This window comes from Aulonocara sp. 'chitande type north' Nkhata Bay, linkage group LG17 (assembly GCF_057382095.1).
Source record: "Aulonocara sp. 'chitande type north' Nkhata Bay isolate Kocher_YH1m ecotype deep benthic linkage group LG17, A_spYH_male_GT1.1, whole genome shotgun sequence".
Classification (NCBI taxonomy): Eukaryota; Metazoa; Chordata; class Actinopteri; order Cichliformes; family Cichlidae; genus Aulonocara; species Aulonocara sp. 'chitande type north' Nkhata Bay.
Window position 1 is genome coordinate 19,734,302 of NC_141360.1, and position 26,964 is coordinate 19,761,265.

The 26,964-nt window shown below is 39.1% G+C and overlaps 1 protein-coding gene across 1 annotated transcript in view; it reads right to left on the reverse strand.

Moving 5' to 3' along the window:
- Positions 1–2,187: 2,187 nt before the first annotated feature.
- Positions 2,188–26,964, reverse strand: part of LOC147309980 (receptor-type tyrosine-protein phosphatase beta-like) — a 39,235-nt gene continuing 14,458 nt past the window's right edge. Inside the window, exons 11-40 of the mRNA XM_086270411.1 lie at positions 26,270–26,539; positions 26,086–26,144; positions 24,968–25,172; positions 24,766–24,863; positions 24,253–24,418; positions 24,042–24,172; positions 22,179–22,326; positions 21,826–22,095; positions 21,379–21,554; positions 21,123–21,273; positions 20,771–20,871; positions 20,380–20,545; positions 20,014–20,295; positions 17,396–17,674; positions 15,223–15,372; positions 14,985–15,124; positions 14,496–14,632; positions 14,293–14,399; positions 13,883–13,988; positions 12,383–12,463; positions 11,140–11,157; positions 10,934–11,015; positions 10,026–10,116; positions 7,660–7,736; positions 7,442–7,576; positions 7,148–7,270; positions 6,475–6,638; positions 6,164–6,299; positions 4,453–4,573; positions 2,188–4,257 (exon numbers count right to left, since the gene is read on the reverse strand). Of these exons, the coding sequence (XP_086126537.1) occupies positions 4,235–4,257; positions 4,453–4,573; positions 6,164–6,299; positions 6,475–6,638; positions 7,148–7,270; positions 7,442–7,576; positions 7,660–7,736; positions 10,026–10,116; positions 10,934–11,015; positions 11,140–11,157; positions 12,383–12,463; positions 13,883–13,988; positions 14,293–14,399; positions 14,496–14,632; positions 14,985–15,124; positions 15,223–15,372; positions 17,396–17,674; positions 20,014–20,295; positions 20,380–20,545; positions 20,771–20,871; positions 21,123–21,273; positions 21,379–21,554; positions 21,826–22,095; positions 22,179–22,326; positions 24,042–24,172; positions 24,253–24,418; positions 24,766–24,863; positions 24,968–25,172; positions 26,086–26,144; positions 26,270–26,539 (4,193 nt within the window). The 3' untranslated portion in view covers positions 2,188–4,234. The remainder of the gene's footprint in view (positions 4,258–4,452; positions 4,574–6,163; positions 6,300–6,474; positions 6,639–7,147; positions 7,271–7,441; positions 7,577–7,659; positions 7,737–10,025; positions 10,117–10,933; positions 11,016–11,139; positions 11,158–12,382; positions 12,464–13,882; positions 13,989–14,292; positions 14,400–14,495; positions 14,633–14,984; positions 15,125–15,222; positions 15,373–17,395; positions 17,675–20,013; positions 20,296–20,379; positions 20,546–20,770; positions 20,872–21,122; positions 21,274–21,378; positions 21,555–21,825; positions 22,096–22,178; positions 22,327–24,041; positions 24,173–24,252; positions 24,419–24,765; positions 24,864–24,967; positions 25,173–26,085; positions 26,145–26,269; positions 26,540–26,964) is intronic.

A 26,964-nucleotide genomic window follows, 5' to 3' on the forward strand; every position in this document is an offset into this window, starting at 1 on the left:
GACAGGAAAGGTTTCCTGTGTCGTTCAGTGGTGCTTTTCGGTAATCTCAGTCTCTCACTGAACGTGCTCCTGTGACTGACCAGCATGTCATGGAGTGGGTGGGAGGTGTTATCCAACATTGTCTTTATCTTGGACAGCATCCGCCTGTCCGACACCACCTTGAGGTAATTACAGTAATTACAGGAAGGAAAAGCAGGACAACAAAACAATCTACAAACAGGTGAGAATGGTGGCATGCAAAATGACACAGTATGTGTTCCAGCCCTAGAGAAATATCATGATCCTGGCACTTTTGATTTTGTGAGTTATATTTCCGCTTATCCTGTTTCTCCCATATCTCATAAAGTCTAAGTCTGTGCAAGTTGTTCTTATGATTTAGTTATTTCTGGTTTTATTTTGATGGTTTCTTATCTCGTTTGTGTTGTGTTTAGTTTCACTTCCACTATCTTCTTTTCCCTGATTAGTTTCAATTGTGTATCTCACGCATCTCCATTGTGCCCCAGTCACCCTGCTGTGTGTATTTAAGCCTGGGCCCCAGTCAGGCCTTTGTCTGTTTGCTTACATTTATGTTTCTTAGTAATTGTGTTCAGACAATTTTGGATTCCTGCTATTTTTTTTCATTGGTTTTTTCTGGTACCTGTTTTGAACAAATTCTTCTACATCATCAAACAAAAACAAAAACAAAAAAATGGATTATATAGATAGTCCATGGATCCCAAAGATATTGCAAAACGCCAGTAAAAAGAAATATATCCTGTACAGAGAATTTATAAAGTGCAGACCTAAAGAAATGTGAATGATGATTTTAATAAATTCTTTGTAAGTTTCAGATGAGACCTAGCTGATAAAATTACTGCTTTGAGAAAGAGCAGAGGAACAAATAGAAGAAAAATCCTAATTAAATGTTTCTAACAGCACAAGAGGAAAATACAATAATTGATGTTGTAGAGAGATGTCAGGACAAAATCTCAACTAACTGAAATGGTATTGATATGAAAACTGTTAAAAATGTAATTGAATGATTTTAAAAACCTCCAACCTTCATCTGCAATCTGTCATTATAAGGCGGTACAATTCCGAACAAAATGAATAGGCCTGTTTCTCTACACTCACGATTCACCCAAACACTAGTGAAATACTTTATTGATAGACTGGATAAATATTTAAATGAACACAAACTATTAATAGAGAGTTGACATGGATTTATGTCAAACTGATTAATGTTTAATGCATTAATTGAACTAAATGAAGAAATCACAAATTGTATCAGTCAAAGAACGTATGCACATGGAGTCTTTATTGACTTGAAGAAAGCTGTTGACACACTTGCCAATCACATATTAATTGATAAATTGGAAATGTATGGTATTAGATGGGTGGCGTTGGACTGGATGAAAAGTTACATAAACAACAGGCAACAGTTTATGAAGGTGGGAGAACATTAATCAAACTTTCAAACCTTGCTTGTGGAGTTATATGGGGTCTAAACCTCTAGATCATCAGATATATTGCGGTTCATTTTATTTGCAAATGATACAAATAATCTTTATCATGGAGAAAATTCACAGCAGCTTTTAGTAAATTCACATAAGAATTTACTAAAAACAAATTATCACTGAATTTAAGCAAAACTAAAATTCTATCCATCCAACCATATTTTTCCACTTATTCGGGGCCGGGTCGTGGAGGCAGCAGCCCAAGCAGAGAAGCCCAGACCTCCCTCTCCCCAGCCACCTCCTCCAGCCTATGCGGGGGGACACCAAGGCGTTTCCAGGCCAGCCGAGAGATATAATCTCTCCAGCGTGTCCTGGGTCTGCCCTGGGGCCTCCTCCCGGTGGGACATGCCTGGAAAACCTCACCCAGGAGGCGCCCAGGGGGCATCCTTCTCAGATGCCCGAACCACCTCAACAGGCTCCTTTCGATGTGGAGCAGCAGCTGCTCTACTCTGAGCCCCTCCCGAATGGCCGAACTTCTCACCCTATCTCTAAGGGAGACGCCAGCCACCCTTCGGAGGAATTTCGAAATTCTAATGAAGTTTTTTTTATTTTAAATTTCAAATATCTATATATTTGAAATATCATTATCTTAAAAATGTTAAACATGGAGAATGATTTAAGCAGCATTTGAAAATGTGTGCATAATATTTATGAGCTACTGTAACCTTTCACCCAAAGAAAAAAGGCCACAAACAGTGAGGCAGATATTTTTATTCAGCACTTTATGATCAAGTTTACAACAACAGGACAGCAAATTCTAAAACTCAATTACACATTTTCTTAGGGCCTGGTTATTTAAATCCAAATCACTTTCATGAATCCATCACGATATGACAAACATAATAAAGTTTACATAAAACAATCCAGCAGGTCGAATGTATCAGAGAAAATCTTTAAAAAAAAGAAAAAGTGCAGACCAGCTTTCATAATAATGAATTTAGCCATAGTATTTTAAATGTAATGTAAATGTAAAATGCCATATCATAATACTATAAAATAAAATATGTTGCATGGGCAGAGGTAATTTAAAATGAAAATCCTCCAGCAAAAAAAATCTCTGCTTTTTCTAGAAACGTATACAATCACAAAAGTCAAATTCTTTCACAATATTTATAATGATGGTTTTATTAAGAAAACATGAGGTTTCTGCATTGTATTCATACTTCAGTCTTTTATGTTTAAAGTTTAAATGGTTTACAAGCATTAATTACATTAAAGAGGAGATCAGTGCGCTCATTTCCAACTCCAGAGCTTTCTTCTCAGGCTAGTAAAGTAGCTTAATGTGATATCGAGTATTTTTACTATTATTTTTTTTTAATCCTCTGAGAAACAGGCTACTGTCACTTTAAGGCCCCTCCCCTCTCTTAAAACTTATCTTATGATTAGCCAGCTTTCAGAAGCCAGTTGAGGGGCGGCACTTGGAGCTTGTGATCTGTACTAAAAGTACTTTTCTTTACAGGGATTACATTTGCATACCTCAGTATTTAAAACTTTGGCCACGTTTAACATGAATGTCTAATGCTGTATTATAAAATATATGACAGAGAATAAAGCCTCTTTAAAGTCTGAATACAGCAGGTTATGTTTGCTTGCAGCTACTCAACAGGTATAAAAGAGAAACAGAAGTATTACACAACCAGGCAGTTGTTGACAGACATATATATTCATCATATTGTAAAAAAGAAAAAAAAAAAGAGTATTACATCTATATTTACATACAGCAATATGTGTGTTTAGAATTTTTAAATAAACAGCTTATATGGAGCAGTAAGTGAGAACATACTGGAGGGTATAAAAAATAGATGGCTCTTTCCTTCCCTGCTGTCACTCAGTTATTATTTGGATCACAACAACCTGAGATCAACCAGTGCCTACATTAAAGGGACTCCACTATGTTTTTCAATGATTTTAAATCCATTTTTAACAATTTAATTTTTCAAAGTTTGTTGTTTTTGTTGACAATAAACTATATATTTTTTTAACATTTAGGATTCAGATAGGGCTGAATTTGATCGATCATTTGTGCCTTCTCTCTGTAGGTTTGAGTCAAAGCAGTCCTGTAAATTGAGCTGTTCCAGTATGTTTAGCTGGTGGACTTTGCTGGACTGTCAGGTGGATTTAGAAAAAAAAAAAGAAAGAAATCCAATTTGCATGCCAATCTGAGCTCAGATGCAGATTATTTAACAGGTACTCACAGTTCTTAAACAGCTTTACGGAAGATGATTTATTCAAAATTACAGAAATGACTATATAATTATAATAATATGCTGCACAATTATCATTCAATCCTTTTTTTAAATATATAAACGTATGGTTAAAAATAATAAGTGTCAGATGTTTTAATGGTTTTGGATTCTTGTGTTGAATAAAATCAGACTGTAGATTTAGTGGAAAGTCTGTGAGGTGTTATTTGCTAAATTTTAAAAACTTTTCTCAGATTGTGCTGATCACCAGCTGATCACCAGCTCTAGCTACGAAAGTCTTCCCTGCAGCGCCAACAAACCCAGAACCTCCGACTTGTCTTATGCTTTGTTTTTATTTAATCCCAAATCTGCACTTTAATTTCTACTTTTTCTCAATTAATTTGTTGCTGTAAAACCAGTGATTCAGAGTGCAAGACCTACAGCCCTGAAAAAAGGTTTTTACAATCTTGGACTTATTTATTTATATTCCCTGTTTTGTCCGTTTCTTGTGTTGGAATGTTTCCTCGTTTTGATCGCATGAACATCGTCATCTCTTTAGCGTCCAGTGTAAATGAAATCTGAGAAAACAAAGGGACAAAAAAGGGAAAAAATGACTATGATTTATGTGTGCTGCAGACAAATACACAGTTTCTACTGAAATATATAAATGCAGTTTCAGTTCAACTGTCAAACACAGAAATGGGACGGTTCACGTCCACAGGTGGACTGTTTCATTTCTGGGCTCCGATGACAAATGTTAGAAACAGTCTCACCTCTGCAGTACTCAGGGTTGAAATTTTCATAGATGGGGTAGAGAGGGTTCTCCTGTTCGCTGCGATGCTTTCTGGCTCTTAGGACATCCCGAATACACTGATACAGGAAGGCATACTGGCACTGCAATGCAACAAGACTGTTATAATGTTGTAATAAACACCTTCCGGTGCTTTTAGAGCATTCACTGCAGAATTCATTCATGTCCCATGGAAAACACAGACATTAATTTCACTAACCAATAATTTGTCAGTTTCCATCAATAACCTTTTTTATTTCTGACAAAAACACGACGATAACAAAATAAAAACTAATGCAAAAGGACAAAATACTATTGATCCTTTCGTCAGCAAATAAAATTGAATTGACTAAAACACATGATTAAGACTAAATCTAAAACTAAATCAGCTTTGTTTTTTCTTTTTTCTTTCCTTTCCCTCAGGTCATCTGGATCCGTTTTTTTTTATCAGTTCCCAGTCAGAACCAGACACGGAGAAGCTGCGTTCAGCTTTTATGCTTCTTATATCTGGAACAAACTCCCAGAAAGCCTCAGATCAGTTGAAACACTCAGTTTATTTAAATCCAGGTTGAAGACTCACCTGTTCTCAACTGCATTTGAATAAAACACCAAATCCACACTTTTAAGCTTAAATTTCAAAACTTAAATTTTAACTGCTGATATCTACTGTTCTGATTTTATCTACTGTTTTGCTTTTTTTTGTTTTTTTTAATTAATTTTAAATCCATCCATCCATCCATCCATTCGCTTCCGCTTATCCTTTCCAGGGTCGCGGGGGGGGGGGGCGCTGGAGCCTATCCCAGCTGTCATGGGGCGAGAGGCGGGGTACACCCTGAACAGGTCGCCAGTCTGTCGCAGGGCCAACACACATTTTAAATCATGCTTTTTATTTGTTTTTGTTTTTAATGTCTCTGTAAAGCACTTTGAATCACCTTGTTGTTGAATTGTGCTATATAAATAAACTTGCCTTGCCTTTATTTGTTTGATCCAGGTTTGATCAAGATTGACAATTTAGTATTATAACGACAGTAATTGGTAGAATTTTCAGACTACCATATTTGATAGCTTCCATTATTAATTTTTTTCTCACGTTTTAATGATGTAGCTCCAGTTTAGTCTAAAATTCTCATTGTAATATTAATAGTTGAACTTGTTTTTTTATGTACAATAGTATTTTTTTTTGATTTGCTACAAACTGGTTTGGGTGTGGTAACGTCATCATAAACTGTTTTTTCAAAACCAATTTGCATTCAATATTTACTAAAAAGGAGGATAACATCCTATTTCTAAATCTTTATTGGTAGTTAAATTCTAGATTAGGTCAATATTTCCTGATGTTTCTTGTCTAATAGTTTCAGTTTTAATGATGTATTACCATAAACCATGCAGATTTATCAATAGCCAATAAAATCTGGTTTCTTTTCTTCCAATTATTTGTTTTTTTGCGACTGGTTTATTTCAAAGTCTATTGTTGTTTGCCTTTGCTTCCATGTGGGACTATCCTTAATCATATTCTAATAAGTAAAATTGAAATAATGACTAAAATACCTGCTAAACATAATGAGATGAACTGAAGTGCTACAATCACTGGTCTAAGTGGGAGAAATGTCTGGTGTACAAGTTGAAATCAAATAATCAAACGAATGTCCTAGAATTCAAAGCTAAATACTTAAATATTTGAATGTAGCTCTTACCTCAGTCTGGACCATGTGCTGGCGGTGCAGGCGGAGGTCGAACACGCAGCCGTAAAGGTCGATGGTTCCTTTGGAGTCCAGCTGCTGCAGAACCCGATCCAAAGCAATGAAGGTCCCTGTGCGCCCGACTCCAGCACTAACAAGCAAAAACATCCAGTTATCAAAGATCTTAAACAGAGAATCAAAGAAGGTTCAAGGACTCAATAGTTCACTTTTTTTTGGGGGGGGGTGGGGGGGGGGTTTCTAATGGCGGGATTCTGTTAACTCACAGCCAATCAGATTTCTCCCTGAGGACAGCCTCAAGCATCTACCTGCAGTGAACGACAGTGGCTCCGGTGCTGGGCGATCGGTCCACATAGTCCCGGGCTGTCCTGACAAACTGGATCAGGGACTGGGTGCTCTCAGGGACGCCGTGATCAGGCCACACCGTGTAGTGGAAGTGACGCAGTACCCGAGGATAACTGCAGTTGCTCTCCTGTCCAGGTCGATAATGGATTTATTAGGATTGTTATCACCCATAGCGACATTCAAGGTCTGGATTTTGAGGCTTTAGATATAATGTAACATAACGACATAACGTTCGTTTCAACATAACATAGTGGAAATCAACTTTTTCATGGCCACACCAAAAACATGCAGAAATAATCAGAATAATCCTTCTGTAGCCTCTCGATTCACCCTCTCCATGAAACAAGGGTGGTTTCATGGAGGTTAGCTCCTCCCCTTTTAACAGATATTTGTACAGCAGGTGGGTGGACTCTCTGTCACAGAGATAAACATACTGTGTAAGGATATCCCCTTAAAACCTCAAATCTCTGCAACTTTACAGACATTGGTTGGCCATGTTTATCACATGAGCTTTATTTGGAGAAGTTATGAAAATGAAAGCTTCACAATAAGTATATCCCTTCTTCATTCTTTAGATATTACTGCTTTTCTACATTTTTACGCTGGAATAAAAAACGAGAGTAAAAAGAAACATACCGAGGTGATCTTGAACTCTCGGATGGTCCACTCAGGCAGGACAGACTCTGACAGCATCTGAATGACCAGATCACCGTAGTACAGAGGCTCTCTGTCTGCAGGCCAGTACTGGTCACACTTCACCTGGAAACACAGCATTCATATAGTTTAATTACTTCTCAGGGTTGAGTTTATCTTCCTTTGCTAACCTGTGAGAAGAATCTGGAGCTCTTTTCAGCTTGCAATCAAAGCTCATAATTTCAGTTTCATAATCGTTCCACTCAAGTGGACATTTTGATCAAGCGGACGCCTCACCCGTCCTTTCTCCACACACTGGGTCACCATGATGATGTTGTAGACGCCGTGCTCCCACACCATCCGCCAGAAATCATCTTTTGTGCCCGGGAGCGGCCCCTGGGTGGCAATGTACTCCCTGCGGTAGTTATTACCCTGCACATGTAGGCAAGAGAGGCGGTATTAGTGTCATTGTCAGTGAGTGCGCTCAGTTTGTGCTTTTTAGCATGTGCTCATACAGGTATGTAGCTGGCGTTGATGTAATCGGAGCAGGGGTCGTCCTCCAGGTACGACAGCTTCACTCGGGTAGAATCATCTAGAAAAATGAAGAAATAAGTCACCAGCGGCTTTCATTATCTTTAACGTGTAGTTTAAACTAACTCTAATGCAATGAGTACTGAACTGGTTTAATAAATGTTGACTGAATTCCTCCCACTACATCCAGCATCCACAGAGCAACGTAACCATAAGGCGTTTTAGCTCCATTTTTGGTCTCCACCTGTTCTTATAAATAATTTCTGGGTTTTTAGCTTCTTAAGGTTTCTCTTTCTTCAAAAGCTGTAACTGTCTGCTGTTTGCTGCTGAGCTGGGCACTTTTAGAGGTTATTTATTAAGTAGTCATTTACCTAAAATCAGTTTGAACACCCAGAACTAAAAGTGTGAAGGCTATAAAAGCACCACAGGGCGACAGCCAGACTCTGACTCTGAAGTATTGCTAAAGTTTTCTTGTTTCTTGTTTTCTGTGTTTCATCATTGTAGAAGTTTCACTAAAATGTCTTTTTTCAAATTTTTTTTATCAGTTAACCTTTATTAAACTGTCAGTATATAGAAAAAAGGCCAATCAGTTTGGTAGTGGTAGTGTGGTAGTCTTGAGAGGAAAAATCAGGGATAAATTAATATTTATTAATATTTATTAAAAATTGTTTGCCAGTTTTTGGATAACATTAAAAATTTTGGATTAAAACAGGTTTAACTGATGCTCTCAGTCATTCAGTTATTCTTATTTTTTTCTTGCAATTTTAATAAAATTTATATCATCTTATTGCAGCTTTGCAATAATACTAAACATCAGATTCGCACATTTAACCTTAAACCAGCCAAAAACGAACAATTATGAAAATTGCCCAATTAAATTTCTATCAGTCTACTTAGTGAAGAAGCAACCATCATTTTGAGCTACTGAGGGCATATTTGTAAAAGCAATAAGTGCAGATTCCTTATAGTTTAATCAATATGGTCACATTAATGTTTCACCATAGGGTAAAGGATGCAGTTTATGTCTGATGGTGAAATTCTAACACATCCACTCCAGAATAAGTAATGAAAACAGCGTCTCTCACAGCTTTCCTGAGGTTCTTATTATTGAATGTGAAAGATGTGTGAATGCGAAACAGACTCAGTAATGACTCATTTCACTGAGAGAGAGAGAGAGAGTGTGTGTGTGTGTGTGTGGTGTAAGTGTGTTTACTTCTCTGACAGTTAATTATAGAGGTGATGTTGTAAATGTGGCACCTCAAGTCATAAATCTGATTTTTTTTGCAGTTAAAAATAACGGATGCTTAATTACTTTATTTTAAACTGAGGATACTTCAGAAGGAAAAACTTTGAAAATGACAAATTGTGGATGTGGAAATTACATTTATAATTGCGTAAAACAGATGTACCAAACAATCTTCATGTGATTAGAAATCTGTCTGTATATCACTCCCATAGCAAAAAATCAATGAACTAACATTTCAGACATTTAAAACTAATTTGGCATCATCCCCAACGACGCAGACAGAAAACATTTTCACAGACGTATCATAATTTTAAACATTACATTTCACAGATGATTCATTAATTGAGTAATAACAATTAAAAAATCAACTCTTTTGTGCTATTTCAAGCAAATGTTATTGTTACCTGAGTAAAGATTGCGTCATTCAAGGAAATTCAGATTCCGTGTCATTATTTAAAACCGCTCCTTTCTTTTTCTTTCTTTCTTTTTTTTTAATCAATCCATCCTTAACATAATTTAGCTGTTTTTCAGCCCATCATCACACTACCTTTGAATGAGCAAAAATTCAGTTATGCAAATTCATTAAACTGGACTCGGATACGAGGGCTGAAACTTTAAGATCAATTAAATTTGGCCAGTTGTTGGTATCAGCTGATCAACTGGTTGGAGGACATACCATTTTATAGTTTTTAATCTGCTGGTTGGAAAAAAGATGCTATGCGAAACTATTTTGTGACGTGTGGATAATAAATAATATAGAGGACAATCTGCTTGGGTGGCTAAGAAATGGAAACAAAAAGCTAATTAAATGAGTAAATATTCCACATAGATGCTGTATTTTCAGTAGTATTGTGTAATTATGAAGGCTTTTATCACCTCAAGCCTCAGAGTTCATCCTTGTCACCAAGGGAACAGGTGCTGCCTCATTAAAGCTCTTGACGATGTGATAATTGCCATGATTTCCACTTTGATTTATTTTTCTTTCTCACTGAGGGACTTGAAGGGTTGTCAGCTAACTGTTATGTGGAGTGACTGTTTTTTTTTCTTTTTTCTTTTTAACTTTTTGAGAAGCAAAAAAGCTTTAAAGCTAAAAACTGCACTTACATGGCAGGATGTTGTTGTAGCGGTTCTTTCCTCGGTTTTCCGGCACTCGGGCGACATCCATCGTCTGGTTACGGCCGACATCCTTCAGATCCTGAACAGAGATGAGAATAATTACATTTGTACAGTTATAAACATCAGGACTTTGTGACTAACAAGACCAGCCAAAATCTGCTTTTGAAGAAAAGCAGTGCCATTCCTCATCAGAGTCATGGTACATTACTTGACCTTTAAGTTTCAGAGAAGCAATGATTGAAAAGCAAAATGGTTCTGAAAAGGCGGGCAAGTCAAACCAACAGCCAACTGGCATAAGCATGAGCCCAGAACAAGCAGTTTGATTTGCTGTGAAGTTGGTACACAATTGGAAGACTTTCAAGGTTTTTGAGTGTAAGATGGGTGTCCAAAACCCAGAGTTATTCCAACAGAGTGATCTGATGTTATTCAACTGAACTGCGAAGCACTTTGATGCAGTTTAAAAGACCTATTTTGTTTTATTTTATCAGTGACTGTATATCACAGAAGTACTTGTTTTTTTTAATTTACCTGATTTAATTTAAGTTCATTTGTTGTTATTAATACCCACACAGTCAAAGGGACTGTGTGGGTATTAATTTTTCCTTATTTTATAGTTTTAAAGGTGCTCAATGATGTCAAGAGAGTGAGCCGTGTTTGGTGAGGAAATAAATGGCTGCACCCGTTAGAGACTCTTCTGTCATTCTTAATGCCAGGGGCTGCTACAACAGTGATTTAATATTATTAATATGCAAAACCTCTGGTAAAAGAAACAGTGTGTCTTTCTGTCTTCCTGAGATTTAACACTCCAAATGAAAACTGAAGACATGCCCAACAAACAAATAGTATGATTGATCAGGTTCTTGAACACACTTTTGTAATAATTTTCATACACTTACCTCAAACTCTTCAGAAAGCAAGTAGTTGGAGTCGGCCTGCAGCTTGGTCAGATGCGACTCGAAATGGCCCGCTTTGATAGGACTGAACAGAGAAAGATAGACAAATACTCAGCAAAAGGTATATACTGGAGGTAGAGTGGTGATTTTTAGCCATTTCAACAAATTAATTACATACAAAGTTTCAGAAATAAAGCCTAAACTCTCACCTGGTGATCCGACGGTTACTGCAACAGAAGATTAAAAAATTGAATTAATTCATGTGACAGTACAATAAGGTGGTGAAACATAGGTTGGTTTATAAAGGTGGGTAATCAACTAGACAGTAACACAAACATAATACAGGAGTGAAAATGATACATTATGTATAGTTTTATCGCCTCTTGTAACATTATGCAGTAAGAAGAATACAATATGGTTCTGTTATAGCAATATTTCCAGTCTAGTAGACAGTCAAAACATCTCTATTATTTAATTCTTTATCTATTACTTAATTGTGTTGGTGAAGTCTTTATCAAAGAAAAAGCTGCATGTAACAGTCCAAAATGTATGCTCTCCTAGAGCTTTCTTTTTCTAAAACAGTCCAGCGAGCTGGATTGGAGTCCTTGTTGTGCTAATTCTGGCCCCTGGGCCTTACATTTGACACCCTTGTTCTAAAATGTCATTGACTGTGATTTTATGCAAAAGTGGGGTTTAATTTAATCATCTATAATTTAGCTGGTTCAATCAACACTTAAAACATCTCATATACTCAGTCAAAGAAAACCTTACATTTGTGACCTTAAAGTCATTTTAATTCATGGCCCACAAGCTGAGGTGGGCTGGCCTATCCTGTGACAGAATGATGGACAGGCTGAGATGTCTGACAGACGTGTAATATGAAAGATACCACAACAACAGCCTATTTTTACACATTCGGTGGGTTTAAAACACTTGCGTCTAATCACATTACTGCAATTTACACGCCTTGCAAAGCTGTCCCGTAAGCTGAATTGGACCCTCTGGTCGGTTCTGGCCTAAATAATGCAGGAATTTTTCATCTGTGATTTGTTTCCAAGTGAATTTGAGATCTGATAATCACTGCTACCAGCAAACGCAGAAGAGCATCGTCTTTATGTCCAGTTAAAAAACACGCTGTAACTGTAAGCTGGGGTCATTTATGAAGCACAGAGAAGCTTTGTTTCTACGCTCTGTTACATTTGTGGTTGATGAGCTGTGGCCAATATACAAATGTATGCAGACACACACACACACACACACTAATTAACAGATGCTGCGGCCTGTGGTGGGTGAATGATGAGGTAATCTGAGAGAGGGAGCGAGCACTTTATTGGAAACTAATTCTTCTTCACACACTCACATATTGGACGTGGGAGGTGTTGGAAACTAATCTCTCCCTCTCTCACGTACTGAAGAAGAATAATTATAGATGTGCCGCGCGCACAAACATACCTCCGGACGCCCATATACATCCCTGAAGTTGGAACTTCTTTCCACATGCTCATCCTCACCACCGGGTTCTCCTGCACAGCCCTACACAGAAAATATCAGCACTGATTAGGAACATTAAGATCAAAGAGTTAAACCAATGAAAACATTTGAGCCGTGCCCTCTACGCTAATAAACATGTTCACCAAATCACAACTAATTAACTCTGTAAATTAGCTTAACAGCTAAATGACTGTGAGAAAACTGATGTGACATTTTGGAGCTAATTTTCTGTTCAGGGCTCTGTTGTGGGGCCATAAATGTTACATAAAGTCATGAAGCCAGTCGGAAATTTCACACTGATGCCACAGAGACAACGCCCCATCCAGAGTTAGTGGCATTGATGGTGTAGTATTAAAAAAGAAATGTGTGTTATCTCAGATATGCTTTAAAAAGCTGTTAAAGTGTCCATCATTTTGACTTATACAAGAGGAAATCTGCAAACAGAAGAACAGATTCAACTTAAAGGTAAAAAACTCTAAGCTGTAGTTAAAAAAAAGTTTACTATTCTGTTCTTAGTCTGAAATAGAAAAACTTTTAAACTTAGCCAAATTATATTCTCCTTTTTCTTTGCACAATCTTAAACTGTCAGATGGTCCAAACAAACATGATGGTAAATGGTCTGTATTTATATAGCGCTTTACTAGTCCCTAAGGACCCCAAAGCGCTTTACATATCCAGTCATCCACCCATTCACACACTGGTGATGGCAAGCTACATTGTAGCCACAGCCACCCTGGGGCGCACTGACAGAGGCGAGGCTGCCGGACACTGGCGCCACCGGGCCCTCTGACCACCACCAGTAGGCAACGGGTGAAGTGTCTTGCCCAAGGACACAACGACCAAGACTGTCCAAGCCGGGGCTCGAACCGGCAACCTTCCGATTACAAGGCGAACTCCCAACTCTTGAGCCACGATCGCCCCACATGACCACAGGTTCAAATAATGAAGTAAGTGTTTGAAAACGGTAGAAGCCAGCAATCCAGTGTTTGGATCTCAGCCTAATCCGGCTTCATCAACAACTTTTCCTATATTTCACTTTGTTTTTAACTTGACTACAAACTCTGGCTTTCCCGCTTTGTTCTGATCGGTTTAACATTTGTTTTGAAGATTATGTAATCTGTTGTTATATTAATATTTCCCCTCTGTGTCTATCTCTGCTCCACTCCGTGTGTGAGGAAGTGCACTCAACGTGAAACTGTGAGCAGGGAAAGGATGCGCTAACATGACCAACTGGAGTTCAGCACCTTCATAAGTCTCTAAGAGAAAAAAACCTAGATGATTTAATTTGAAAATCATTCAAATACACAGCTGTGTTTTAAACTCCCAAACACTGACTCATTCAAAGCTCCCGTAGTGGAGTTTCAGATTAAAGAGCAGGAAATGAGCAGCACATGTTTTGGCTGATCTTACACTTCCAAGCGTCCTTGAGGTAACTACAAGCAGAACACCTAGTGTACTCACACTTTGCGTAGCCTCTGTCTGTAGGCCAGCAGAGAGACGACTGCCACCATCATACCAATGAGGAACATGCCAGCACTCAGACCCTCCACCACACCACCTAGAGGCTCTGACAAAGAACAACACATATTGGGAGATAGCTGAGGTTAGACAGACCAGCTGTGATGTTTCAGCTTTTACTTCATGTGCCCTTGAGTGGAAGGTGTAGATAAAACATCTGTGTCATATTAATGAGTCAAAACTCAAAGACAAATTTTTAAAAATTTAGATGAGATGGTCCCAAAAATTCATTAATTCTACTCATTGCTATCCTTAGTTTACGGAAAAGTTAGGTTTGGTTAAACTCAGGTAAGATTTTTAAAAGAAAAAGAATAAAATCTTTAATCATCAGTGAAAATGGTCGGCCGTCTCACCTGCGTGCGTCCGGAGTGGCTCTGACAGGTAAGTGTCAGTGAAGAGTGGCTGAGAAAACTCTCTGTGGTTCTCGTCAAACAGTCGGGTGAAGGCTCGCACGCTTAGCCTGCGCGAGCAGACACACACACACATACACGGTCAGTAGCTGAGGGGAGGTGTTTCTGTGCTCAGTGGCACTTCAGCAGCATCAGTTTCTCATTACCTGTATGATGTTTTGGCTTTCAGCGGCCCGTCACAGAAGGCACCGTAGCTGTCACTCAGATAGAGGTCACCGTCATGGTAATGATCACAGGATCCCCCCAACCGGTCTCCTCCTGCGCCCAGGTTCACCTCCACCACCTGATCAGGTATTGATTGACCACATTAATATATTGACAGATATACAACCAGCACAGTTCTTATTCAGAGGGTGACTGTGATCATTTTTTTAACTTCTTCACTTTTTTAAAAATTATCTTAAAAAATGTAATAAAATTAAATATTTTAATTCTAATGTCTTAAATTTTAATTATGCAAATAAACAATAAATAAAAATGTTCTTCGTGAAGATCAGAATCTTGAGTTTAATCAGCACCTTTATAATGACTAAAGGTTTGGTTGTTTATGTCAAGTCTACAGAAAACAAATATTTTGTTTGCATTTTTAGAAAAGTTAGAAAAAGATCTATTTCAACATGTAATTTGCAGATTACCTGCCCAGCAGAACTCTCAGTGTCCTGTGGACAGCGGCTGGGGAAGTAGGCAGTCTGATAGGCTCTGACGGATGAGTTGCTGATGTAGTCGCGGTATGAGGGCAGTGGGTGGCGCTGTTCTGGCTGCAGCATTTCATTGGCTGTCAGAAGAGACAAAAAAACTTGTCTACCTCCAGTTTGTCTGTCTGGAAATGAATGTAAGTCAAAGTAATGTAAACATGTGTTGGTGTGTTTGTACCATCAGACTCGGCCACGATCACGGTGAAGTATCGGACGGCTCCGTTGGTGTCGCTGAACCAGGAGCAGTTAAAGCGAAACAGGATGGAGGATGACTTGATCTTCGATGACCTTTTGGTGACACATACACTTTGAGGTGGGACAGGAGGGCCTGAAAGGAGAGAGGACTGGTTAAACAAATATAAGTGCCATTTTGACTTTTTATTGAATATATTTTTAGCTCATAATAATTGCAGTAATCATTTTAAAAATTAAGTTGGAATTTTTGTTTATTTTATCAAGATTTGGACATTTTATCAAGCACAAACTATTTTATAACTGTGAAATTATCATATGACATACATGATTATTCATGGCATTTAAAAATATTGTAATATTAATTGCAAAATAAACAGCACATTGAAATTTTTTTTCTGAAAACTCTGAAACAAGAAATGTACAAAAGTTTATAAAAACAAAAATTCTCAAAAGAGAAAAACAATATTATGCTTCCACAATCAGCACAATAGTATCACATGGTGATCATCACTACTAGTATACCACAACACTGTGAAAAGTATATAAAAATATAGTTTTGTTGTTTCTGAAGAAACTGGCTTTTCCAGTTTCCATTCGCTCTTTCTCCCAGTTTCATCCTTAGCTTTCTCTCTTCCTGAAATGCCACCTATAAAAAACTTGTGGATTTTCTGCCTTTTTCTGTTTCCAGTGCGCTTGTGTCAGGATGATTTATAATGCAACACAAGCACAAAGAGGGAGGAAGAGATGGACGTGAACTAAGGGGGGACAAAGAGAAGAAAGGAAAAGGTTTTAGCAGAGGAGAAAAGTTTCCAGAGTGTTTGGGGTCATGGTGACTTTTTCAAAAAGGGCAAAGAGAAAAATAAAGTGACACTTCAAAGATTAAGAACCTGTGTGTGTGTCTCCTTCCTTCATTATGAACACACACACACACACACACACACACACACAAAAGTTCCCTTCTGTTGTTTATTTTTTATTGTAGCAGGAGTTGACTGCACCAGATGTTCAAACTCGGCCTAGTTAGATAGAATCATAGGAGGAAGTGTGCTATTTAGAGGTTTTAGACCCGTAATAAATTAAAGATAACGCCTTTTAGTTCCAATTCAGTGTAAGGTATAGCTACATACATATACAGCAGAAACAAATGGGTTTGACAGCAAACACGGAAAACCAGATGATGTCGAGTCAGATCCCTTCTGTTTCTCTCTGGCACCCATGACAGGATCATGAAGTCATGAAGTTGGCTTATTCAAATAAGAGCTGGGTTTTAGAGTGAGTGAACAATCAATCACAATTTAGTTTGCTTGTAAAATGACAAACGTGACCTTAAACCTGAATGTTATTAGTGAAAAAACTCATGGCGAGTTCCCTAAAATGTGAACCACAATCTGGGAGTGAATTATGGGTGGACAGCTGACGGGCAGCTGTGCCAAAGTCAGTGATGTAAAAAAAAATGTCTGCTGGACGCTTTTCTTGGACTTTCAAGTAAGGAGAAATCTGTTCACAAGAGCTGCTTTATGTTGCTTTAAGTTAGTCATGGGCTGCTAGTTTGACTCATGGTAACTGCTAATTGAGTATTTCTAGCTTGCCATGTGATTACTGGTTATTGTTGATGTGTCAATTACAGCAGTAAAGTCAAACATCAGTCACTGAATCCCGCCTTAGCATTCCACCCGCTCCTCCAAATGTGATTGTGTTTGGCTACAGAAACCCAAGATGGCAGTGGACATAAAGCTTAACTACAAGTTAAAAACATTTGAGCGTTTTTAAGGAATTAGTTCAGAAAAGTATAGAATAGTATAATGCCACTGAAACAGGTAAAGAAAACTGACTATGCACAAACTTGGAGTAAAGTCAGTCTTCAGTTCCCTCTTTGTTTCCCAGGTGAGCAGTCCTACTTAAACTGAGGTTTTATTTAAACAACCAAATCCAACACTTTACCTGAGGGGAATATTGGTGTGTGTATGTATGCTTGTCTATCTATCAATATGAGGACCAATGAAATTTAATGAAAAGTGAGGACTGTTCTGGGTCAGTCCTCACATGCTTAAAGGGTCTTAGTTCAGGGCTCAGGTCAAAAAGGATTAGGTCCAGGTTAGGTGCCTGAGACTGCCTTATGTAAATGAAGATCCTTGTAAGTGTGTGCTTAAACTCACGGTCGATCATAGTGACGGTGGTGTGTGTCACCGGCGGGCTCGTCTGTCCGGCTGATGACACTCTGACCGTCACAGAGTATTTCCTGTATGGCTCCAAGTGGTCCAGTGTCACCGCTGTGATGCCTCCCACTAGCTTCAATGCTGAGATCAGCTCCCGGTCATCGTAGCGCCGACACTCAACCTCGTAAGAGTCAAAGTCAGCGTGTGGAGGTGACCAGGAGCAAGAGAGGGAGGAAGAGGAGAGAGGGAAGCAGTGGATGGACTTTAGAGAAGATGGACCTAGAAAAGAGGAGATAAGGACACAAGGAGAGGAAAGAAGTATAGAAAAAATGAAGACAAGATGAGAAGAAAGATGATGAATGAAAAGTGACAAAAGGAGACAAAAAGAACAAGTCCAATGAACTTTCTGTTTCTCACTTTGCTTATTTTCAAGTTTGACCTTCATGAGTAAAATAAATTCCTTGTGGTGTTTATCTTTTCAAAACAGAGAGCGACAAGTCTGCTGCTGCGAAAGTCCCCATTTATTTTTCCTGATCAGATGATAGAATCACTCTTTAAGAGATGATGAATGTTCCTGAGGACAAAGACAGAGGCAAAGGACAACACATTTGTCATTTTTTGGGCTGGGAGCAGACAGAAGATAGAAAAATAAGATGGAACTTTTGTATTCAAGAGGTGAAAATAAGGGCCTTTGATCAGTAAACATAAGCTAATTATGACATAATTATTGTACTACAAAATTATTTGGGTTAAAACTCCTGTGAGTACAACAGATAAATAGATAAAATCAGCACTAATCTGACTGCCCCCTCTTACATTAGCCAAACCAAATAAGTGAATATTTTGCTGAGATTAATTCATTCTTATTTCATTTGTGCTCATTTCTGCTGACCAGTTTTTGATTGGTTATTTCATGCAGTTTAACGGTTAGTAGTTGTTGAAATTCATTCGATTTGGGTAAGAGAAGAAAGCAGGCTGAGGTAGGTGTCAAAAATAGTGATCTTTATTTTACACACTTTCAGTGTGGGAAGAAAACTTGCAATACAATCTTCTGCGAATGGACCGCTCCCCATCCTTATATTACCCTGATGACGTCACAGTAAGATCTTACTGGAAATGATAACCGTTCCCCACACTCAAAAAGTTCTCCTTATATAGACATCAACTGCTACTTTAGAGAAAAACAAGTGTGTATTGTGTTGTGCAGTTTTGTGAAAGTATGTACAAAGAGAGACTGTCCTAAGACGACCTCCCTGTCCTTACTTAGTGTGTGTGTGAACGTGCGTGTTTTACATAACTATGTGCATGTTGTTATTCGCCTGAATATGTCCAAGTGACTGGAACAGGCCCTGCTGGACCCACCAGATCGAGTGGTGTAAATACACTAATGGACAACAGCTTAAGCAGATAGAAAGAATAATACAGAACAACAATAGACTGATTAAAGTTATGATAATCTGTATGCATTAATATCTGCTCAGATTAACATAGATATAATTCAAAGATTATTCTGTCAACTGATTCAACAATGGTAAATGATTAATCAATGATAGGTCTGATTATAACTGTGACCATAAGAATACAAAATAAAATATCTCTTGTCCACATAGTCATTATAACTTAAATCAATATGAATCCATGATTCAGTGAAAGTGTACACAGGTTACATGTAGAGACAGCGTCTATCAATGTCCTCCAAGCCTTTTTGAAATGTTAAAAATAATGGCAAACGATTAAAGGTAATAACAAAAGCTTCAAGCTGTTCCGTTATCATCTTTAAACATTTAAAGATGGATTGATACTCTGCTTTTTGGTTGTAAAAATAGTTTTCGGGCTTTGGGGTGCACTCGCCTGGGTCTGTATTCAGTGAAGAATGAATACAACATACCTCTGATAAACAGACATTACTTGCATGCAGTTGTTTTTCAGAGGGATTTTTTGAGCCTTTTCCTTTAAGTCGTCGTTACTCTTCTAATGATACACAGGGAACTTTTGGCCATGTACAGATCTAGCTTTTAATTTTGTACTTCCTGTCTGAGTGAACTCAAAATAAGGGCTTCTCTGTGGGTATTTATAAATGTGTTAAATACTTCATCACTTCGTCTGCTGGAAATTAAAAAAGGAAGCTGTGAAGAGAAACTGGGTCAGATATATATGTGACCTGGATATTTTTTATTCCTCTCCCTGATGGTTTCAGTCCCTGCAGCCAAAAACCCTCTGGACAAGCAGGATAGGATTAAAAATGGATTTAACTCCACAGAGAGACTCAGAGCCTCTGTTGTGCTGCCATCAAGTGGAATAAAATCATAAATGCAGCTGGTTTGTAAAATGCTTTTAAAGCTTTGGATCCTCTTCTTGTAAGCTGATAGTATTTTTTAATGTTTGCTCAAATTATCTATAAACATAAATAAAACCATAAAGATTGTCAAATGTGCGGTCAGAGGTTGATTAATCCTGATCTGATTAACAGAAAATGCAAGAAACATGCCAAAATTAATATGCAGAAAAATTTTCCACTAACAGGAAATATTAAGAGAGTAAGGTCAGTATAAATATGTCTGATTAAATACTCGCACAGTAGTAATTGATTTATTTTTCTTCCTTTAGGTTCCCCCTACTTGTTCTTATGTTCCTCTGGATTGGCTGGCTCCTGACTGTTGGTCCACCTTTGGCTCCGCCCCCACTAGTAGTCATCAGAGTGAAGTTGTACTCTCGCCCTGGAAACATCCCGCCCACAATGCAGCTGGTCAGATGGGTTTGTGTGACCGTCAGCTGATCAGGAGGAGTCCACTGCAGACTGAAGTTACTGTAGTCTCCTTTGGTGGGAACAGCCCACAACAGCTCTATTGTGTCATTGCTTGGGCCCTGTTTGACGGACAGGTGGGCAGGCGGTTGGGGAGCTGGGGAAAAAAAAGTAATCAAAATAATTTGGCATTTAAACTACATCAAAAAAATGTGCTTGTGTGTATTTTCATTTCACTCACAGGTGCGCCCAAATGCTGAAACATTATTGGTCAAATCTCCACTGTGCGTGATAACCTCAGCACGGTACAGTCTACCAGGGACCAGCGCAGTGAAGGTGTGACTTGTGTGCTCCGCACCAAGAGTCTGGGCTCCCAGGATGGATCCAGAAACATCGTACAACACCACCTTACGTAACAGGGAAACAAACAAATCAGCATGAGATTCTAATTGAGAACTCCACTGAAATTTTTTCTGTTTTAAAATCGGAGAGTCACGGGGAGGAATTTTAATTCTAAACCATAAAGACCGAACTCTGCAAAACATGGCTAGTGGGATTTATTTTTTTGTGGACTGAAGGAGGAGGTCATGTTTGCAACAGTTTAACTGCAGATATCACAGAGATACATTTACCTCATAACTGCTAAAGCTTCCCTCTCCATGGTGCCAGCTGACTCCCAGTCTGTCCGTCCATCCTGAACTCTCCACCTGTAGAGATGAGACTGGAGATGGGACTGCAGAGCAGAGGGGGGACAAAAAGGAAGAAGACATTTTAACAATGTGACTGAGGTAAGTGAAATGAGAAGAAACAGAAAGAAGAAAAATTTAAGAAAATAGCAAGGAAAGATGGAAGAGGAGAAACTATCTGACTAAATGCCGAGAACGTGGAAAAAATATCTTGAAGGTGAGAAAAGATGAGGACAGAATAAAATGAAGGCTAAGCGATGGCTGTGATGTTTGTATCCATACAACAGCACTGACTGACCGGTTCTGGCCAGCACAGATGATTCGCTGCTCATGTCTCTGCTCCAGCTCACCACCTGCAGCTTGTACAGACTGCCTGCTCTCAGCCCAGAGAACACACAGCTGTCTGCAGCCGAGCCCACCTTCTGCAGGTCCACCTGTTCACCTGCATTCTGAAGAACACACAGCGCACATTAACACGATGAAACTTAGCAAGAACTTAGCTTAGAAACTTAGCTTAGCATGAACATCAGGAAACATGTGAATGTTGATCCCACCGTGTGATGATCCCTCCTGCTCCCAGGAGAGCCCTGCCTGTGATTGGTGGTCCCCTCAGAGATGCTGTACAGGGTCAGGTCATAGATGTCAACATGGCCATCGGATGGACGCCAAGAGAAGGAGAGAGAGGAGGTGTTGGCTGAAATGACCAATAGATTACTGACGGCAGCGGGACCTGAAGAAGAAAGGATTCACCTTGGGTCAAAGTGTGCATTTACAGGAGGTTCTTTCAGGAGGTTCTTTAGTGAAAATACTTCTTTTGACATGGGAGTCTATGGGGCCTGAATGACTGCTGGAGCCTCTAGTGGATGTCACAGAAACTGCAGGGTTTCAACACTTTAAAAAAAAAAAAACATGTAGCAGAAGAGTCATAGTTGTATCATAACTAGTTTTATACGTCATTAACGATCCGTCCTCTTAGTAAAAACTTCTAAATTGCGACTTACGTGTTTGCCCCTCTGCGCTTGCCTCCAGTGACGGCACGCCACCACTCAGCGTTACGACCCTCACGCGATACCACTTCCCTGACGTCAGACCTTCCAGAAGCTTGCTTCGACTCTCGGCTGCGACCGTTCTATTGATCACCACAATGCCGGCCTCGTCCAGCAGCTGCAGGCTGTAGCTGTCATATGCGCCCACTGGTTGCTCCCAGCTGACGGTGAGGCTGTGGGTGGTGTGATCATTATCAGCCTGGAGGGCTGTGACTCTGGCTGGAGCTGTGGTGAAGGAGAGAATTTACCTATGTTCAGTCTGCACTGATCTAAATGACAAAACTCTAATAATCTGTCAGGTGCCTTACCTGTCCTGCCTGTGGCTGTGTTGCTATTGCTTAGCTTCCCACTCATCGATTGGACAGTGATGGTGTAAAGGTGACCTGGGGTCAGCTCTAAAAAGTCCAGGGTGGTGACATGTTTGGGAACAAGACGAGTGTCGATAATGACTCCGTCCTAAAGACAGAAAGTTGAGAGAGAAGTCTTAAGTCGTCTGTTACTCCACCACCTCCGCATCCCTTCATTATACGGTCTGAACATCACCTATTCACAGTGTTGGGGAGTAACGGAATACATGTACCGCCGTTACGTATTTAAAATACAAAATATGAGTAACTGTATTCCGTTAAAGTTAGCGTTTAAAAAGGTGGTATTCAGAATACAGTTACTTTGTTGAAATTAATGGATTACACTGCGGTACTTTCCTGTTTCTTTTTGTCACGGGTCAGGACTGTTTGGGTTTTGTTTGACAGCTACGTTCTGTTGTTCCAGGCGGCAGCGTTACGGTTGCCATGGTTACAGTGCGACGCTCTCTCTCTCTCTGCGACTGTGTGTTTCCTGGGTGAGAGAGCGCCTTTTCGTTGTTGTTGTTGTTGTGCTAAGCTAACAGGCAGAATGCTACAAGCATAGCTCTAAAGAATGTAGCATCATGGGCAGTGTAGTCCGTGTTGCAGGGAGAATGGACTGCCATACACGTTATGTGTCTGTGAGCACGAGGAGGGAGAAAAAGGGGAGTGGAAAGGTACGAGTTATCATCGAGGAAAAACGGGAGCTGGAAGCATGTAAATATAATAATAACCACTTCAGCCAAGAAGAGTGCCTGACGAGCCCAGTTGTAAGTAAGCTATTAAGACTCGACTGTACACCGTGTTCGTGTTTTCCTCCGAAAACAATAAGTTCCATTGGAGCAGTCTTTCAACGCCTCTCTCTTGTCTCTCGCAAGAAAAGTTGACCCACACAACAAAGTAAAGCTATTTTTCGGCTACGAGCCGACAGGGACCCCACCGTATTAGTCAGAGGTCCCTTTACTACAGTTCGGAGTCGCGGACCTTCAGTAATAGTAATAAATCATACAGCAATAGTACATTCATGTTGTTGTAAAAAGCATGATAATAGATTAAATGGTAAATGGCCTGTATTTATATAGCGCTTTACTAGTCCCTAAGGACCCCAAAGCGCTTTACATATCCAGTCATCCACACATTCACACACTGTAATCCAAAGTATTCAGAATACGTTACTGTCATTGAGTAACGTAACGGAATACGTTACAGAATACATTTTGGGGCATGTATTCTGTATTCTGTAATGGAATACATTTTAAAAGTAACCTTCCCAACACTGCCCATTCATCAGTCGACCCAATGCGTACATGAGCTGCTCGTGTTGGTGTGGAACTGAAAGTACACACATTTTTAGATGTCTTTAATTTTTAATACATTTAATTTAAATTATGAGTTCATATGACTGCTGAATGTTTTGAGCTCAAACTAGGGTGTACTCATGCTGGGAATGTTTGCCTCGTACTGTCCTTTAGCACAATTATCCCTACACCCAGGCCCATGTTTGTTATTAAAGCAATTTTTACAGCAGAATGTTGATTTCCTGTCTGAGTTATATACCACACCCTGAACTGTCATCTCGTGCTTTGTTGTGTTTTTTTATACAAATAAAAACATTTCCATTATATTATACTTATACAGAACAGGTACAAAATCACACTGAACCTATTATTCCATCCAACTGTATACATTTCAAACTAATATGTTTATGATAAGTGTGAAACTTGCAGTGTTTCATATCAGATGCATTTTTATGAATTGCAGTTGAAGTTGGAATCAAAAAAGGGGTTAAACAAATCATGTGGTGAGGTGTCTTTGGTATTAACTTACCACGGTCAACAGGGACACAATGTACATGTCCAGGTCTCCTTCGCCAGGCATCCAGGAAGCCAAAAGTCCAGCAACAGAGTCAGTCAGACCAGGTCGTGGAACCAGGTGGAGGTTTCCTACAGCTCTGGGAACTGAAGACGAGATGGATTTACTAAACTTCAACCCAAGATGCTTGCAGTGAAGCTGTGAACATATACTCTGCATTTCTAACCTGTTCGCCCCTCAATGAACTCTGCTCTCTGATATGATCCACTGAATGTCGCCACCACAATCTTATAAAGCCGCCCAGGCGTCAAAGAGGTCAGCCGGTGTTGTCGCACCTCACCACCCAGCGTGACCGGAGGGAATACTCGAGAATCGTTGAAGAGCAGAGTGACCTGGGGGTACAGGAAGTGGTGCAGTGAGATGAGTTCATCCTCTGGGAAACAGGGGTTCAATTCATGTTTGATGATACATTTTAACATTGTTAAATCATATCAGTGGGAAAATGCACTTAGAATACTTCACTTACTCCGCAATTTTTAAGTAATTATAGTATAGTTATTTTAACCATAACCCTATTAAACATACTTAAAGTACCTGCTTACTCGATCATATTTTTAAATTCCCTCAGTAATATCTGAATTACAACACATTATAGCTGATACTGATTATTTAGACCGGTGTTCAGGTGTTTGTCTATGAATTACTAAATATTTTTTAAACAAAGTTTTGTGAAGCACACCTCATAGTAATCCACGTCTCCAGGGGCAGGGCTCCAGGTGATGTTCAACTTGTCGGTTCCTGCATTGCTGAGTAACAGATTCTGAACAGCTGCAGGAACTAAAATACAAAATTCATCCCAATCAGGAGAAATAACACACACAAAAATAACTTTTCTGTAATATTACCATGTTAGGTCATTTTTCACGTTATCTCTCACTCACAGGTGCGTCCATCAGTGGAGATGCTGCTGACATAGTCTCCACTCCAGGTTTCCACAGTGACAGTGTAGAGTCTACCCGATGTCAGAGATGAGAAGACGCACTCGTTGTGTCCTGCTGAGACACTCTTATTCTGCAGCACGGTGTGATTGTAACGGATCAGAACCACGTAGCGGTCGAGAACCCCAGCCGCTTGGCGCCAGTACACCTGAAAGTATGACACAATATGATCACATAGTAATATTTAAAAATTTAAAGAATCAATCAATCAGCTTTATGACTCTCTGTTGGTTCTAGCTTTACTCTTATTTGTACGTTTGATAACTCCTTCACCCAAGTTAACTAAACCTAGTTATGGCTAGACCAGGTGCTCTAGTTCAAAGCTGATGGTGGGGTTCCTCAGGGCTTGGTACTTAGCTCATTTTTATTTTTAATACATATGTGCTCAGGCATGTTAGAGTAGTGCACATCATCAATGTTATGTAGATGACACCCACATCTATTACAGCTGTAATCCCGACACGAATAAAGTGTGCCACCTGTTTTGCAGACAACAGCCACTCCTGTTTTAGCTGTAACGGTTTGTGTAATGGGTGCTAATTTGTTCTCAATTAAGCCACCTAGAAATATTTGTTTTGATGATTATTCAGCCTTAAAACAGATAAGCCCCACATTAATTTTGGCTGTGACTCTTTTGTTATGTGTAAGATTAAAGTGTCTTAAAAACATGAAACATTTAATTAAAAATATATAGTTTATACAGAAATCCCAACACATTATTTGAGGGTAATTTAAAGTAGTGAGAAATTTCCTTTTAATCTACTTTTGTGTCTTGTCAAAAAAATGACACTTTTGCGACTTAATTCCTCTTAACAAATCCATAATTTAGTCTCTCAGAGCCTGAAGTCGCAACACAGGTTCAGAAGTAAAATCGTTTTTGGACTATCAAAAAAAAAACCCCCAAACATTCAAATATCCCCGAAAGTTGTCTTTTTCTGAGATGTAGACCACTTAGGTGATCATTTCACTAAGAGAGCTTTAAAAAAACAAATAAAACAAGTAAAAAACTGCAACAGTAACACCACATTAAATTAAATGTTATTCTTGTTACACAGATATACCTTGAGGAAGTTGTCTCTTCCAGAGTGAACAGCTATTGGATTTTGCACAGTGGCTGGTTCTGCAAAATGGAACAAAAGACAAAGCAACAGAGATGTTTTAACTTAAGTACAAACAAAACTGGTAGATGGTAAAATAAACATAAACTCAGACAAATATAAGACTTTAAAAGGACTGGATTCTTACGTGTTCGAGCTAGGACGGTGGCGGAAGTCTCCAGGTCGCCACTCCTTGTTTTTATGACCACCGAGTAAAGCCGGCCAGCCTCCAGCGACCTGAATGAGCACTCAGGTGGTGAGGAGTGGGACACAACAAATTTATGTTTAGAAATTCCCTTCCTCTCCTCAAGGCAGACCAGGTAGCTGTCCACGACTCCTGACACAGGACGCCACGACACCTGCAGAGCATCAGACTTGCCGCCATTTGAAACAGTTATCTCAGAGACAGGCTCCGGGGCTGAAAATAAAAATATAATTGTATCGTTTTTACTACAGTGTTAAATATTTGTAATATAGAGAATGAAATGAATGTATCTCTTTAAAAAAAAGTGCATAAATTGTAAATTCAAAAAAACATAAATAACCTTTATCCCCTTTGTTTCTCAAACTTTTCTTAAAAACAAACAATGAAAATTGCGTATGCCATTGCAGATACAGCAATGATGCCACTTACTGACCAATAGAAGGTTATTTGAGGGGATTGAGGGTGGAGTCAGGTTTTGTTTCTCTACAGTCTAAATACTGATTCGTTAGCAGGAGAACAATACAGACATTCACATCCAGAGGATTCTGAAAGTATCTGGAACATTCTATGGGAACACAGTACAGTAAGTGCTCTGAACAGGAAGTGTGTGTTTGCTTGTATAAGTGTTTATGTGAGAT